Here is a 13,076-nt window from a genome sequence, read left to right as displayed (position 1 = left end):
CCCGTGGAGCTGGCAATTGAAACTACCACAATGCACGGGCAACGACAAGGCCTGCTCCACTAATTTTAACAAATTAATTGGCAACAATAAATTCGCTGGCGAAAAGGTGAGCAGATAGGATCTCAGCGGGTGGGCCACATGGGCGTGGGCAGCAAGGGGGGGCAGCATGGGGGTGGATAGATTGCTCCACTAATTTGATTTCTTGAATGGCCCAGCAAGCGTTAAGTATCGCACTGGAGTCAATATCGGCCTGCTACCGAGTAGAGTGAGGATATAATGAACTGCCCACTCGTTACATCGAGCAGAGTATATTTGTTGTTTGTACAAGTACATCATACCCTATATAAGATCATGAAAAGATTGGATGGAACCTTTTTAGACTGTTTCCTTTCAGTATTTATCGACTGGAGAACTGCATATCTAATCCTACTTGAAACATTGCCTATTTAAAGTTCATCTAAATCCGTCAGATAATATCTAATCTAAATTTAATAATTATCCAAGCAATCTATTCTCGCCGTGTTCCGCTTGACCTGATTGCGTGCTTAGTTAATTATACGAATTGTAAACTGCTTAGTGGCGCTCTGCCTCCGTTCTGACCACCTCGATGTATTCCCATTTCAATTGTTTGGTAATGGAATTCTATAATCAAATGTCAACTCACACATACGAACAATTGGGAGGGTCAAAACAACTTTAATCATTCGTAATGGCCGCTAGGTGGCGTGTCAATTACAGGGCCATTGTCTGTCAATTTTCTGTTGCATTGGCTCGCTGTTTCTCTATACTGCTATCTCTGTCGCTCGCCAGCCAACTGTCTCTGTCTGTGCGAGTGCGTCTGTCTCTTTCGCCGGCGCCGTGCTCATTTGCATTGCGATGTTTTTGAGGCCTACAGGGCATTCCCCAGTCAAGCACACTCGACTTTATCGCCCTCCGACCGGGTGGGCATTTATTTATGAGCTCGTAAGGCATGCGTTGAAATGCCCGTTTCAAGTTTTCTGAATGCGGGTGGCTTTTTGGGGAGGGGGTGGTGCTGGTAGTGGCTGGCAGTGGGTGTACTAGGGTAGTGGTGAGGTGGCGGGATACGCTTTCGACAGCCACATTTGCGGCCATAACACGCAACATTTGACATGGTCGGCGCAACAAGGAGGTACAGGTGTTGGTCGTACCCTCAAACACCCATGGATCCCATAAGCCCCTTAAACCCTCTTATAGCCCTTATACCGCATATAGCTTATACTGCTACTATCCCCCCTCATTCTAGTCCCTTAACGAAGCCCCACAAATCTCTCTCGAGTGCGACGCTTGGACATAAACTGAAATTGGCCTATAACTGTCTGTTCAATTGTTTCTGCGCGGATGGGGGGTCGTTTGGTTCGATGGCGAATAAGCAAAAAGGATTCCCATGGCTATACCTATGGCTATACCTATACCAATACCAATACCTATATATTGCGGTAAAAATCACATTTACATGGGCCGGCGTAAATCATTCATGTGCGAGAAAGACACACACAAAAAAGTGTGTGGGTTGGCTGTGCCCCGAAATGTAGACTATATTAATATGCCAAAACGAAGGCGTCTCTACTACGAATATTCATTTGTACGTGACTATGGAGCATATTAGGTTCGTCTGGCCACGATTTCCACCACTCGGATCTCGTTTCTGCCCGAGTGTTACTACTCGGTCTCGCATTGAGGCAGGTTGTGCTAATAACCCAGATAGTACAGATGGCGACAGCCAGAGACACAGAGAAAGAGAGAAAGAGAGACAGAGAGAGAGAGTGTGAGTGTGAGAGAGAGAGGAGCCGGAGTGACGGTGAAAAGATGAAGAGCGAAACGATCCGGCTTGGTGGTTAGCTGGAAAACCGAAAAGGATAACCGAGTCGGATTGAAAAACGCAAAGCAACGGAATTAAGGAAAGAAACAGAAAAAAACCCTTGGCTTAAAATAAAACCACTCATCAGGTATGCAAAGAAAGCGACATCAAATGGATGGCGAATTAATATTTGATATGCTCTGACTTTCGGGGAAATCCTCTCGCATCCTCGAAGGTCCTTTTTGGCGTGCGCCTGCGTGGGAGAGCGCTTTTCGGAGTCGCGCGATTCGGAGTCGCGGTCCAAGTTCCTTGCGCTCCCCGAGATGGACTCGAAATCAGTTCCAGCACGCGAATCCTGCCGCAAGGATGCCCGTGAACGCTGCTCCGTCGTCGCCGTCGGATAACTCACTTACACGGGAAGGGTAGCATCGGGAAAAGGGAAAGTGCCAGCAGAAGCAAAAGCAGAGGCAGAAGCAGCAGTAGCAGCAACACCAACAACACCATCGCACCACATCGCATTGTGCCACATTTAAAAATGAAAACAGACGAAGGAATGAAGTGAAGGCAGAAGCCAAAAGCCGTTTAATAACTAAATCCCACGGAGCCATCGTTGGTCACGTTCTGAGACGGATACACAAAATGCCTCTCTCCGCGTATCCTTCGAACTTACTGTGTGCGTGTCTGTGTGTGTGCGCCTGTAACTGTGACTGTGACAGTGTCTGTGTGCTACCCCCCGTCTCAGTGTGAGTGTGCATACCTATAGGGCTCTGGCTGGCACCTAATGTGGCCAACATACACATACGCACATTGCCGACTATACGAATATAATAATACAAAGCACACGTCCTTGTCGCTCGACTCGCTGTCATCGTGTGAGTGCGTGTCCGTGTCCGTGGGTCCTTGCGTCCATGTGTCCGTGTGTCCACTTCCGCCGAACGGATATATTTTCGAAATCCGCGCTATTAAGCCACGCACCCAAAGTAAGCCAGTAAGCCAGACCAAAATAAACCTGTGTATGCGATTGGGCCGCTTTTTTGACCATTGTTGAACGGATTGATTGGTGAACTGTCACGTTGTCGAACGTTGTCGATTGCTGAATTGTTGCGGCATTGTTGAATGCCAATGGCTATTGTGCAACTGTTGAATGAGCCATGCCAGCAGGCCCGCCTAATTATTGCGCATTGCGCAATCAAATGTCAATGGCAAGATCGAGTGTAACGCAGTAGTAAAATCAGGCAGCTCAAGGATTGACCCGTTTGGATTACGTAGAGGATGACGCTGGTGTCATTTGGAAGTCATTGCCGAGACCCGTAAGTGAAGGAATTTAATTTAATGCGCCACAAGGACTAGCGGGAAAAGCAAACAATAAATAGGGTCCTGGCTGACTGGCCAAACTGCGGTCGCCCTTTGTCCGCCGCTTCCGTTTGACAGGCCTGAAAAGTTAGGGAAAAGAACAACAGAATAATGTTGTTCGCTGGCAGGATATGCAACAAAAAAAACGAAAAGAAAACAAAAAACTTTTGTTTAATTTCCATGGAGAGTCAAAAGGGCGCCGGCATACGGGGACGGCGGCTAGGCGATAATTCCACTGTAATAGCTGCGAAAAAATGAAGCCCGCCGCGACAACCTCTTTTCCTTTTCCGCGGAAAAACGAGGAAAAACCAGGAAAACCAAGCACCAGGCAACCGAAAAAGCCGTCGGCCGAAAGGCCAAAAGTGACCAAAACAAATGGCTTGGTCCTGGGAGCGGACTGCTGGACTGCTGACCCTTGGAGTCACGCAGCTAATTGGACTGACAACAAATGTATATTTTTGAGTAATGACCGGGATTATGAAAGACCGCTCTAGGACCCCACCACCCCCTTCATACTGCCCCCCCTTTCGCCACGAGCTGACTGATTACCGAGTTGGAGTCATAAATAATGAGAGGGACACCCCCGTTGAGGACTCGGGGAAGTCATGGCAGCAGACTGACAAATTCGCCAAAAGGGATGTCGGCGAAGGAAGCCTGTGAAAGCAATATCGAGTTTATCGAGATAAAACTATATAGTTGACAAGGTCGTTTAGCCAGGAGCTCAGCTTGGGGAAACTTTTTAATTTCATCCTTCACGAAGTTCTCGACTTTTGCCTTAGTTTTCCATGCGGTGCGACCCCCTGCCATCCCTTCGAGTTGCCTCGTAATTGCTTTACCCACATTGCAATGCAATATGCCTGCCTCCCCTTTCTTGGGGGCGTGGAAGGTGACCCTCTCCGCCGCCGCTGCCACCAATCACCACCACCACCACCACCACCACCATCGACCTTCGACCATGAATGCATTTGCTGTGGCGAATCTGAAACGCATTTTCTTGCCCTGGCAACCAAGTCGAAACCGAAAGCTGAGGCTACATCCGGCATTAACCTCATTAACCCGACATTCAGCAGAACCATTTTCCTGGCCTGCGATGGCTCTTGTGCTGTTAATTGGAATTGTGGTGCACTGAGGTCCATAAATATGCACACATAAGTCGCCTTGAATCAATAATTTATGCTTAATTGCTGGATTCTGGAAGAGAGAATATAATAATGTGCGCAATTATTTCAACTGAATCTGTTGCGATATTTTGCACATAATATACGAGTGTATTCGAGTATATTCTCGGCAGTAGGAAAACGCAGCTGCAATTTGCCAGATAACCAGTAATTTGCTGACCCAGTTATAAAGCTAATTTTAGCCGATAACTCAGCAATTTCTATACTAATGAAATTAGAGCGCCATAAAATGGTTCAGTTTTTTCAATAAACAAGCCAATTTTGTTTCAGCTTTAATTGAATATTTTGCTGAATAATTGCAGTGCGTAGTTGTGGTACAAAAAATATTCATAATGTCGTGCTTGAAAACTAGCAGGAAACAGAAGTCAGTATTTTTGATGGATTTTTTTTAAATAATTATATCATTTGCTTGTGTTTCCTTTATTATTTATTATTCATTGCTCATTTAATATTTAAAGCTATATTATTATTATAGCTTAATTGTGTCATACATAAAGTTTATTGTTATTATTCAATCGTTTGGCCATCTAGGAGTAATGAAACGCACTGTACTAAGCAATTGCCGAGATGGGTAGGCAATTTTCCGGCTGAGGAGGAAGCTATATTGGCTTGACCCACTCCACCCAGGACCCAGCCCATATTCCGGATATATATCTGGCTTTCGTCATTTGCCCGGCAAATTACATTCCCATTCCCATTCCCATTGCCGCTCGCATTTCCCCCAGTTATTTTCCAGGCGCGTCCTTCGCCTCTGGTCCCATAAAATAAGCCCTGGTAATAATATTTCCTCCTTTGCAGATTATTAAACCTTAAACCGTAAACGGAGCAAATACAACAGCCGGCAGGAGCGGAGGACTCCTTCGCCCTCATCAAAGTAGCAGCCGTAGTAGCAGTCCGAGTGGAGAGCATAAAACATGTGGACAACGGACTACCCGGGAGCGTTGAAAGCGATTTGCCTGGTGCCGCTGTGGCTGCTCCTGTTCCTTGGTGGGTATTCCTTCACGAAATTGCGCGGCGAAAAAATGTAGGTGTAATCCTTGCAGTAATAGGCAATGAAGAAGCGAAAAGGATAAAAACCACAGACGGTTTATAGGCTTATAAATCGCTGAAGGCGAAAGTACCTAGTTTAAAAATGAAAGGGTTTTAAGTGCTCTTCACTTTCCCATCTAGTTTTGAATAAAAGAGGTATCACTACATTTGTACTAGATTATCAACTATTAATGTAGTCTATACCAACAACGGTAAATATAAGTTGAATCATAAATTTAAAATGCTTAAAAGCGATTGTCGTTTAATGCACAGGCTGCATTAAAGATCATTCAAATTTGTCAAAGTGTCAATGCCAATTGCACGGTATTTTAATTAAACCCATTGACACTGATGACAAGAACAGATACGATAAGCTTGATTTAAGCCAAAAGGCGCTTTCAGCAGAATCTTAAACGCATCTCGCATAAATCTCCCATTGCTGATTTAAGGCCAAGATAGAATTCGTTTCGGCGGAGAGCCGATTTTATTTATTTGTATAATGAAAAAGCGACCTTCTTTCGCCTGCAAACGTGCATAATTGATGGCCAATTTAAGTGATATTTGTACCCTCCTTATGCATACACATGGGTATTAATGGGTCTGCATCCTCTGTTTGTTTGCTTGTTTGTTTTATTCGCAGATTGCGGCATGGTCGGTGGCGAGGTGCCGCCGCATTACTGGGAAACCCCGTACTCGCAGCCGTACTTCGACAACTCCTCGAGGCGTGAGGTCACCGCAACCGTGGGCCAGGCGGCCCTGCTGCACTGCCGCGTCCGGAATCTGGGCGATCGAGCGGTAAGTAAGTGGTGGGTCCTGCTGCCTGGTGGGGGTCAGGACGGCGAGCAGCACCCAGCAATTAATGCGCCATGCGCCCCGAAGGTTCCCCAGCATTATATTCGCATAAGGCATACGGCAGAAGGCATAAGGCATAAGGCATAAGGCAAAACAAACGACCTGCGGCGGTCGTGTGGCAGATTTGTAGATTACTTTTAAAAGATTACGCCATAAAGTTGGTGGTTGGACCCCAGACCCGCCATTGTGGTGGTGGGTCACCCATCTCCGAATGTCTGTGGGTTGAATGCGCTCCATGCGCTCCATGGGCTACATGGACTTCATAACCTCCACGCGCCCCATTCCAACGCCCAATAGCACTTTGTGTTTGGCTCGCTCTGGTTTGCACATTTGTAACACGGCTTCGCTTCCGCTCCCAGCGATTTGTTAGCAATGCAACAACACAGGGCTCCGAACCGCCCTCTGCCCTCCGCCGCTGCCCTTTGACCCCTGACCCGTAAGCCAAACCACCGCGCTACGCCCGCTCCCCTAACTGCCTGCTCAACCTTTTGTCCCAAGCAAGCGCTCTGTGGCTGTGCAATTATGCGGTGTAATAAATTTTACGTTGTCCGTGTCCTGCCCTCCCCCGGAGATTCCGAGGACCCCGTAAACCCCCGGAGACCCCGCAGACCCCGATTCGCCGCCAGGAAGCGACAACGATGTCAGCAACGCTCGTTCGCCCGCCCAACTTTCAGCAAGTCAGTTGAATTGAGTAATTAACGCCGGGGTTTGGAGCTGGGGAGGATCCAACATGCGGAGCCCAACTCTGAACTCTGCTCGGTGTCCCTAATCCTCCAGCCGAGGCATTGTCTCCCCTTATATGCGGCTAATTGGCGGTGTCTCCAGCACGTTGCATTCAACATTCTCGGCTCTCGGTTCTCGATTCTCTGTTCTCGGTGCTCTGTGTTCTGTGCTGCATGCTGCACGAACCCGGACTCGTAGGGATTCATTCTCCAGTCACTCAACGTCCTCCTCGCCCAAGTTTCGTGCTAATTGATTGTCGCAATATATGCACGACATGAAAATTTGCCTCTTAATGGAATTTTTCGCAGTTCGTTGCATACTTCAAGGGGCAGACTCAAAAAGAAAAGCCGAAGGAAAACTAAACGAAGCTTAATCGCTTTTCGAAAATCTAGTTCAAGTGAAGTGAACTAGTTCACTTGCCATTGTGCTGTTGATTTATGTACAAAGTTTTTACTCCATATTGTTTTCAAATATGTTGGGCACTTTAATTAACACATGTCATTTCCATATGCAACTCAATTGTTAAAAACAAAATGTATCCCTTTAGTTAATACGCTTAAAACGAACATTTCGATGGCGAATTTCCCCACTTTGCCAATTATTAGATTTACTTACTCTTTTGTATTAATCCATCATACATATTACTATTATCGTATTATCGCGCTTATAAAAACGCCATTTTAAAGAGAAAATTTCATTACGAATGTGTTAATTGTTTGGTTTCCCTTTTTTTTTGGCCTTTCTGAGCGAATAATCACGCTGTTGACCAAAGTTTCGCCTTGAAACTATTTGCACTGGGGGAATGCAATTAATTTTAATTGAATACTGTGTATTAGCAAACGACCGGTAAATGTATGTATAGTATTTTAATTTAAATATAAATCAAGCGGCTTCTTTATGAGCACGGCTTGCCAAGCACTAATCTATAATTAATGGAACCCACACAAATGAGAAAATTAAGCAGTGCACCAAGCCGAGTGCTTTATTTTCTCCCTTGGCAGAGTGGAAGCCCTATAAACGAAATCCGGAATCCGGAATGTGTATAAAACTATTCGGGGGCTGAGCCACACTAAGTAACCCAATTGCAGCCATAAATTAGAGTCCAGACAAAGCCGTAACAGGCAATTAATGAATTTCTAGTTTTTCCCGCCCACAAATGGGAAAACTTTGGGCAACCATTTAAAGTTGTTCAATTTGCTTCGGAGCTAAAGGATCCTTCAGGTGCCACAATTTCTGGCAAGGAGCACAAAGAACGAGTGGCAGGAATCCTTTTAAGCCGTGCAACAACACACTTTTGTTGCCCAAAGAAAAGTCCTGCTAATTATACGAACATATAAAAGAGCAATTCTGTTATTATTTTGGGGATTAGCCATGTGAAACGATTTGTGGCTTTCGCCACTGAATATTAAGTGAAAACTTTTTATTTCGTCACAAAAACTTTTGGCATATTTCTCTATCGCCAGAGAGATGTCATAAAGTTTAGTCTATGAGCCAAATAGCGCAATTTTCGCTTGGAAAAAATCATGACTTGAAAATATTATGATGCAAATCTAGATGGCAAGACGATTTTGTTTCACTTAGGCCAACAGGCCAGTTTAGAGTAGATAATCTTGTTTGTGTCAATATTTAAGTGGTATCTGCAATATACAATTATATACGGCAAATGTTGTGTATCGTATAAAACATCAGAGCACGAATATATAAACATATTATAATGTTTACGAAACTGAGCAACTCCCCATTTGAGCACGGAATAATTTTTCATTTGCAACTTTGACAGCTGCATGCATTTTTTCCGTGCAAGAAATGCAGCCGAAAAAGGCTTTTATTAAATTTATATACACGTTTTCAAGTATATGTAGGTCAACTTTTTGCTGGTGCCAAGTGGCAACAAAAGTTAGATTGAATTAATTTTTTGTTTTGAAAACCAGCAGAGTTATACAATTGAAAAATACTGAGGCAGTGGTGTATAAAAATAACGAGATGGCTACTTCTGATTTTTTATTGGATGATATCTCCATAGAGAAAATATCTTGCATATAATGAATATTTCTTTTAGAAAAGTACATTGTCTCAGTGTAGGAATTCTAGTAAAATAGGACTTATGCTATAGCTAATGGTTAATGGGCTCAAAGCATTATGCACTTAATGGCCACTTCCTTCTCCGCCAGGTGTCCTGGATAAGGAAGCGCGACCTGCACATCCTGACGGTGGGCATACTGACCTACACCAACGACCAGCGCTTCCAGTCGCTGCACTCCGAGGGATCCGACGAGTGGACGCTGCGCATCTCATCGCCGCAGCCGCGGGACTCGGGCACCTACGAGTGCCAGGTGTCCACGGAGCCGAAGATCAGCCAGGGATTCCGCCTCAACGTTGTGGGTGAGTATCGTGGCAGAGAGTTGGGCGATGGGAGCCGAGATGTTAGCTGGCCATTAAGTGGGCGGAGTGCTAATTAATGGCCTGCCCCGTGTGGCTTTTTATTACCTTTCAACGGCAGTGTCGCGGGCCAAGATCCTGGGCAACGCGGAGCTCTTCATCAAGAGCGGCAGCGACATCAATCTCACCTGCCTGGCGATGCAGTCGCCGGTGCCGCCATCGTTCATCTACTGGTACAAGGGCAAGCGGGTCATGAATTACTCGCAGCGCGGTGGCATCAACGTCATCACGGAGCGTTCCACACGGACCAGCAAGCTGCTCATAGCCAAGGCCACGCCGGCGGACTCGGGCAACTACACGTGCTCCCCGAGCAGCTCAGGTGAGTCCCAGTTCCAACTCCTCGTCCACGTGCACGTCCCCATCTGCCTTCCCCCCACCCACACTCGCTAAAATTTGATTGCCAAAAAATGTGCAAAGGAGACAGGTAACTGTGTAGCAGCTCAGTAGCAGACAGTAGTTTCAGTGGGGATTAATCTTTAATTTAAGCAAAGTTGTAAAAGCTTTAGAAACTCGTTTAATTCTTAATTTAAAGGCAAGCCATTGCTCCAGAAATAGCAACAATCTCCTTACAAGGCTTCCGAACTTCTTGAGCCTCTCGGAAGTGGAATGGAAAACATGAGTGATTGTTCATTAGACAGAGTTTTTCCGGGTAGGCGTATAAAGTTACCTTTTATAAATAACTCGCTGTCTGCGTTGCTTATTTTAATGGGTGGTATTTATTGTCATGCATACCTGTTAACCTTTAGGGCATCTATTTCTGTGCAAAGTTTGCACTCTATAATTGAAATTCTGATGATTACAAGTACTTAAACGCAGGTCTACGAAATTAGTTTAGGTATTGGAAGCAATATTTGCTTAAGAAAAGTGTCAATTTAAAACAAAGTTTATCCATGGCAAGGACAAGGTTTTAGTTCAACTCATAAGTCATTTTGTATCAGAAGCCAGGAGCGTGTTCTGCTGTTTTCTAAAATCCAAATAAAAATAACTAACCTTTTAACCAACACATCAATTTAGTAATTTTATACGTTTCACGTGAACTTTGTGATACATAAATTTCTCGCATTTCAAAGGACTAGAGCACTGAATTTTGCTAGTGTGGCGCCAGTGGCAATTAATAAGACTTTGTGACCTGCGGCATTTGCATCGCCACATTCATTTCCCGCCACTCCCACTCGTTGCAGATTCCGCTTCGGTGGTGGTGCACGTCATCAACGGGGAACATCCGGCCGCCATGCAGCACGGCAACAGCAGCGCCAGCTGCCTGCGCCCCCTTTCGCCCACGTCCGTGCCTTTCGTCCTTGCCACCTGGATGTCGATGACGGTGGCGGCTGTCGCCTGGAACTGTAACTTCAACGGCAACTGGAACTACTGGAGTCCCGACTGGCGCTGGCACTGGGACCTTAATTGGAATTGGAGCAACCTGGCCGCCGGTCTGGTGGGTCTCTGGAGCTGGAGCTGATCCGGAAGCCAGTTTCGCACAGATGCCTCGATTGATGACTCGAGTCTAAGCCCCATAAAAGCTGAGCAACAGTCCCGGCCAAGTTGGGACTGAACCACTCCTCCCCAGGTGCATTTAATGAGAGCGGCGGAGGAGCGTCTTACGAACTAGTGTACATATACAGTGTGTCCTTCAACGAGTATTATCTATAAGACATCCCCAAGCAGGCAGGCAGTATTACGAACGACAAGGAAGAAGTTTTAATCAACCATCAGTCAACAGAAAGAGTCCAGGTCACATGCACTATTCATACCCAGGAAAACAGGAAAATTACGACAATGTAAAACGTTACAAAATCCCAGCAGCTGTTCACCCAAAAAGCAGTGTTTTCATTGTATATCATTTGAAATTCATTTCGTTTTATTCACGGTTATAATCACCGCAAAGTCAGGCCAAAAGTCCGCAATTATAGAGAACCTTTCGGTTTACAGTAGCATTTGGGTTTATTGAAGCTGAAATGTCCGATTGTATATATACAATACACAAACAAACATAAATAATTTAGGCCCTCGATTGTTTATTTATTCATACCGAAATCAAACACCCTGCACGTTGGGAAGTGAAGTGAATAGATGGGGAGGATAGCCCCGGCTATATTTATATAAATATATATATATATATATACATATATATATAGATGGTTATTCAGTGTATATGGATAAGTTTTTATCTGGTTGTCAGCCGCAAAATTGTTCTACGTAGTCCATCATCTAGTTACTGTGTAAAATATTCATACTTGATAATTGTACATTTAGAGGTCGGTTTTAAGCGGTCTTGATAAGACTTTTAAGCAGTAAGAGCGAACGGATCGATTCGATCGCGTTTCAACCCAAAAACCAAAACCAAATAGCGAAAAGAAAAAAGAAAAAAGAAAAACTTACACAAATTATTAAAACTAACAAAAAAATGAACGGTAAATGAAGCTAACCTAAGCGGAGTCAAGTACGTTTTTCTGTTTAAACAATGCAAAAATAAACGAACAATGTTTCTCCATAATAAATGAAAATATGGATATGGTTAAAAAAAATCGAAGCGTTTGCGCACCGCGCGTTTCTCATTTCATTAAGATGGGGTCATGTGGCAGCTTAACGAGCCACATAATGGAGGGGGGAAGCGGATATTGGTGGGGTTGGGGTGGTACAAGTTTTTATCCTATTATGGCAGCATTTAATTAACGTCCGATTTGGTGGCCCGTATGCGTAGCCAGAATCGCTTCGATCATCTTCATTATGCATACGCCACGTTGGCCCGCAAATCCGACAGCTACTGGCCACATTCGGTGGCAGCCACAATCCATGGCCAGCGCCGCAGTGCCAATGTGCCCCCGAAAATGAAAGACTAATTAAGCGGCTTATTTGCGCGTATTAATAGACCGACTTGTGGTAAGCTCAGCATGTGTGTTATGGGTGCTATGTGTGTGTGTTGTGAGTGTGCGTGCCTTTTGGTTCGACAAAAAGCGTGGTGCTGGAAAAGCTGGAAAACCCAACTAGCAACCAACCACTAGCAACCAGCAAACGACTGGCTAAACCAACAAGTATTTATATTTCGATTTAAAAATAGCAAAAAAGCACCCCACACAAACAAGGACATTAGCCACACGCACACATCTACAAACTATGGCCACTGCAGATACATCCGAAATGGACTTATAACACTGTACAGCAGCTTACGTGACAGGGATTTGGGGGCGGGGGGTGCAAAAAAAGGGTGCAAAAGTCAAAGGAAAATAAATGGTTTTTCAGCTTTTATTTACTTGAGAGACACAGTCCCGAAACGGGGGATAAAAATAAAACAAAAAAAAAAGGGAGAACGGAATGCAGCCAAGGATAAGGTTGATGATGCGCCAGTGGAATCAATGTAAAGGTCACAATTTATTCAATTGCCTTTTGCCAAGATATTTTTATGGTGTGTTCATGTGCCTGGACACCCGCTCAGCTGCTCAGCCGCTCACTGATATTGGCCATGGCCAGTCAGCCAGGCAGCCAGTCAGCCATCCAGGAGGAGCAGACGTAATCCCAAATCACAACGGAATTACAAACTGGTAATGGTTATGTGGCGGAAGAAAATGAAGAAGCAGAGGGTCTCGGAAGCCGGGACTTTTGGCCCCCAAACCCCCGGCACATAATGGCCAATTGATAGCCAAAAGGCATTAACACGCCAAAGAAATTCCCCAGGCTAAGACAGA

At 45.1% G+C, this 13,076-nt stretch overlaps 1 protein-coding gene across 1 annotated transcript; it reads left to right on the top strand.

Annotated features, from left to right (window-relative positions):
• The first annotated feature begins 2,140 nt into the window (after positions 1-2,140).
• Positions 2,141-11,890, top strand: LOC120453375 (hemicentin-1). The gene is made up of 6 exons (XM_039638049.2): positions 2,141-3,129; positions 5,149-5,337; positions 6,020-6,174; positions 9,126-9,336; positions 9,455-9,712; positions 10,575-11,890. Exons 2-6 carry the CDS (start codon positions 5,265-5,267, stop codon positions 10,850-10,852), a joined length of 975 nt encoding a protein of 324 aa, XP_039493983.1. The 5' UTR covers positions 2,141-3,129; positions 5,149-5,264; the 3' UTR covers positions 10,853-11,890.
• Positions 11,891-13,076: the final 1,186 nt, after the last annotated feature.

This window comes from Drosophila santomea, chromosome 3R (genome assembly GCF_016746245.2).
Source record: "Drosophila santomea strain STO CAGO 1482 chromosome 3R, Prin_Dsan_1.1, whole genome shotgun sequence".
NCBI classification, from domain to species: domain Eukaryota; kingdom Metazoa; phylum Arthropoda; class Insecta; order Diptera; family Drosophilidae; genus Drosophila; species Drosophila santomea.
Note: the sequence above shows the minus strand (reverse complement) of the source record. Positions and strands in the feature narration are given on the sequence as shown.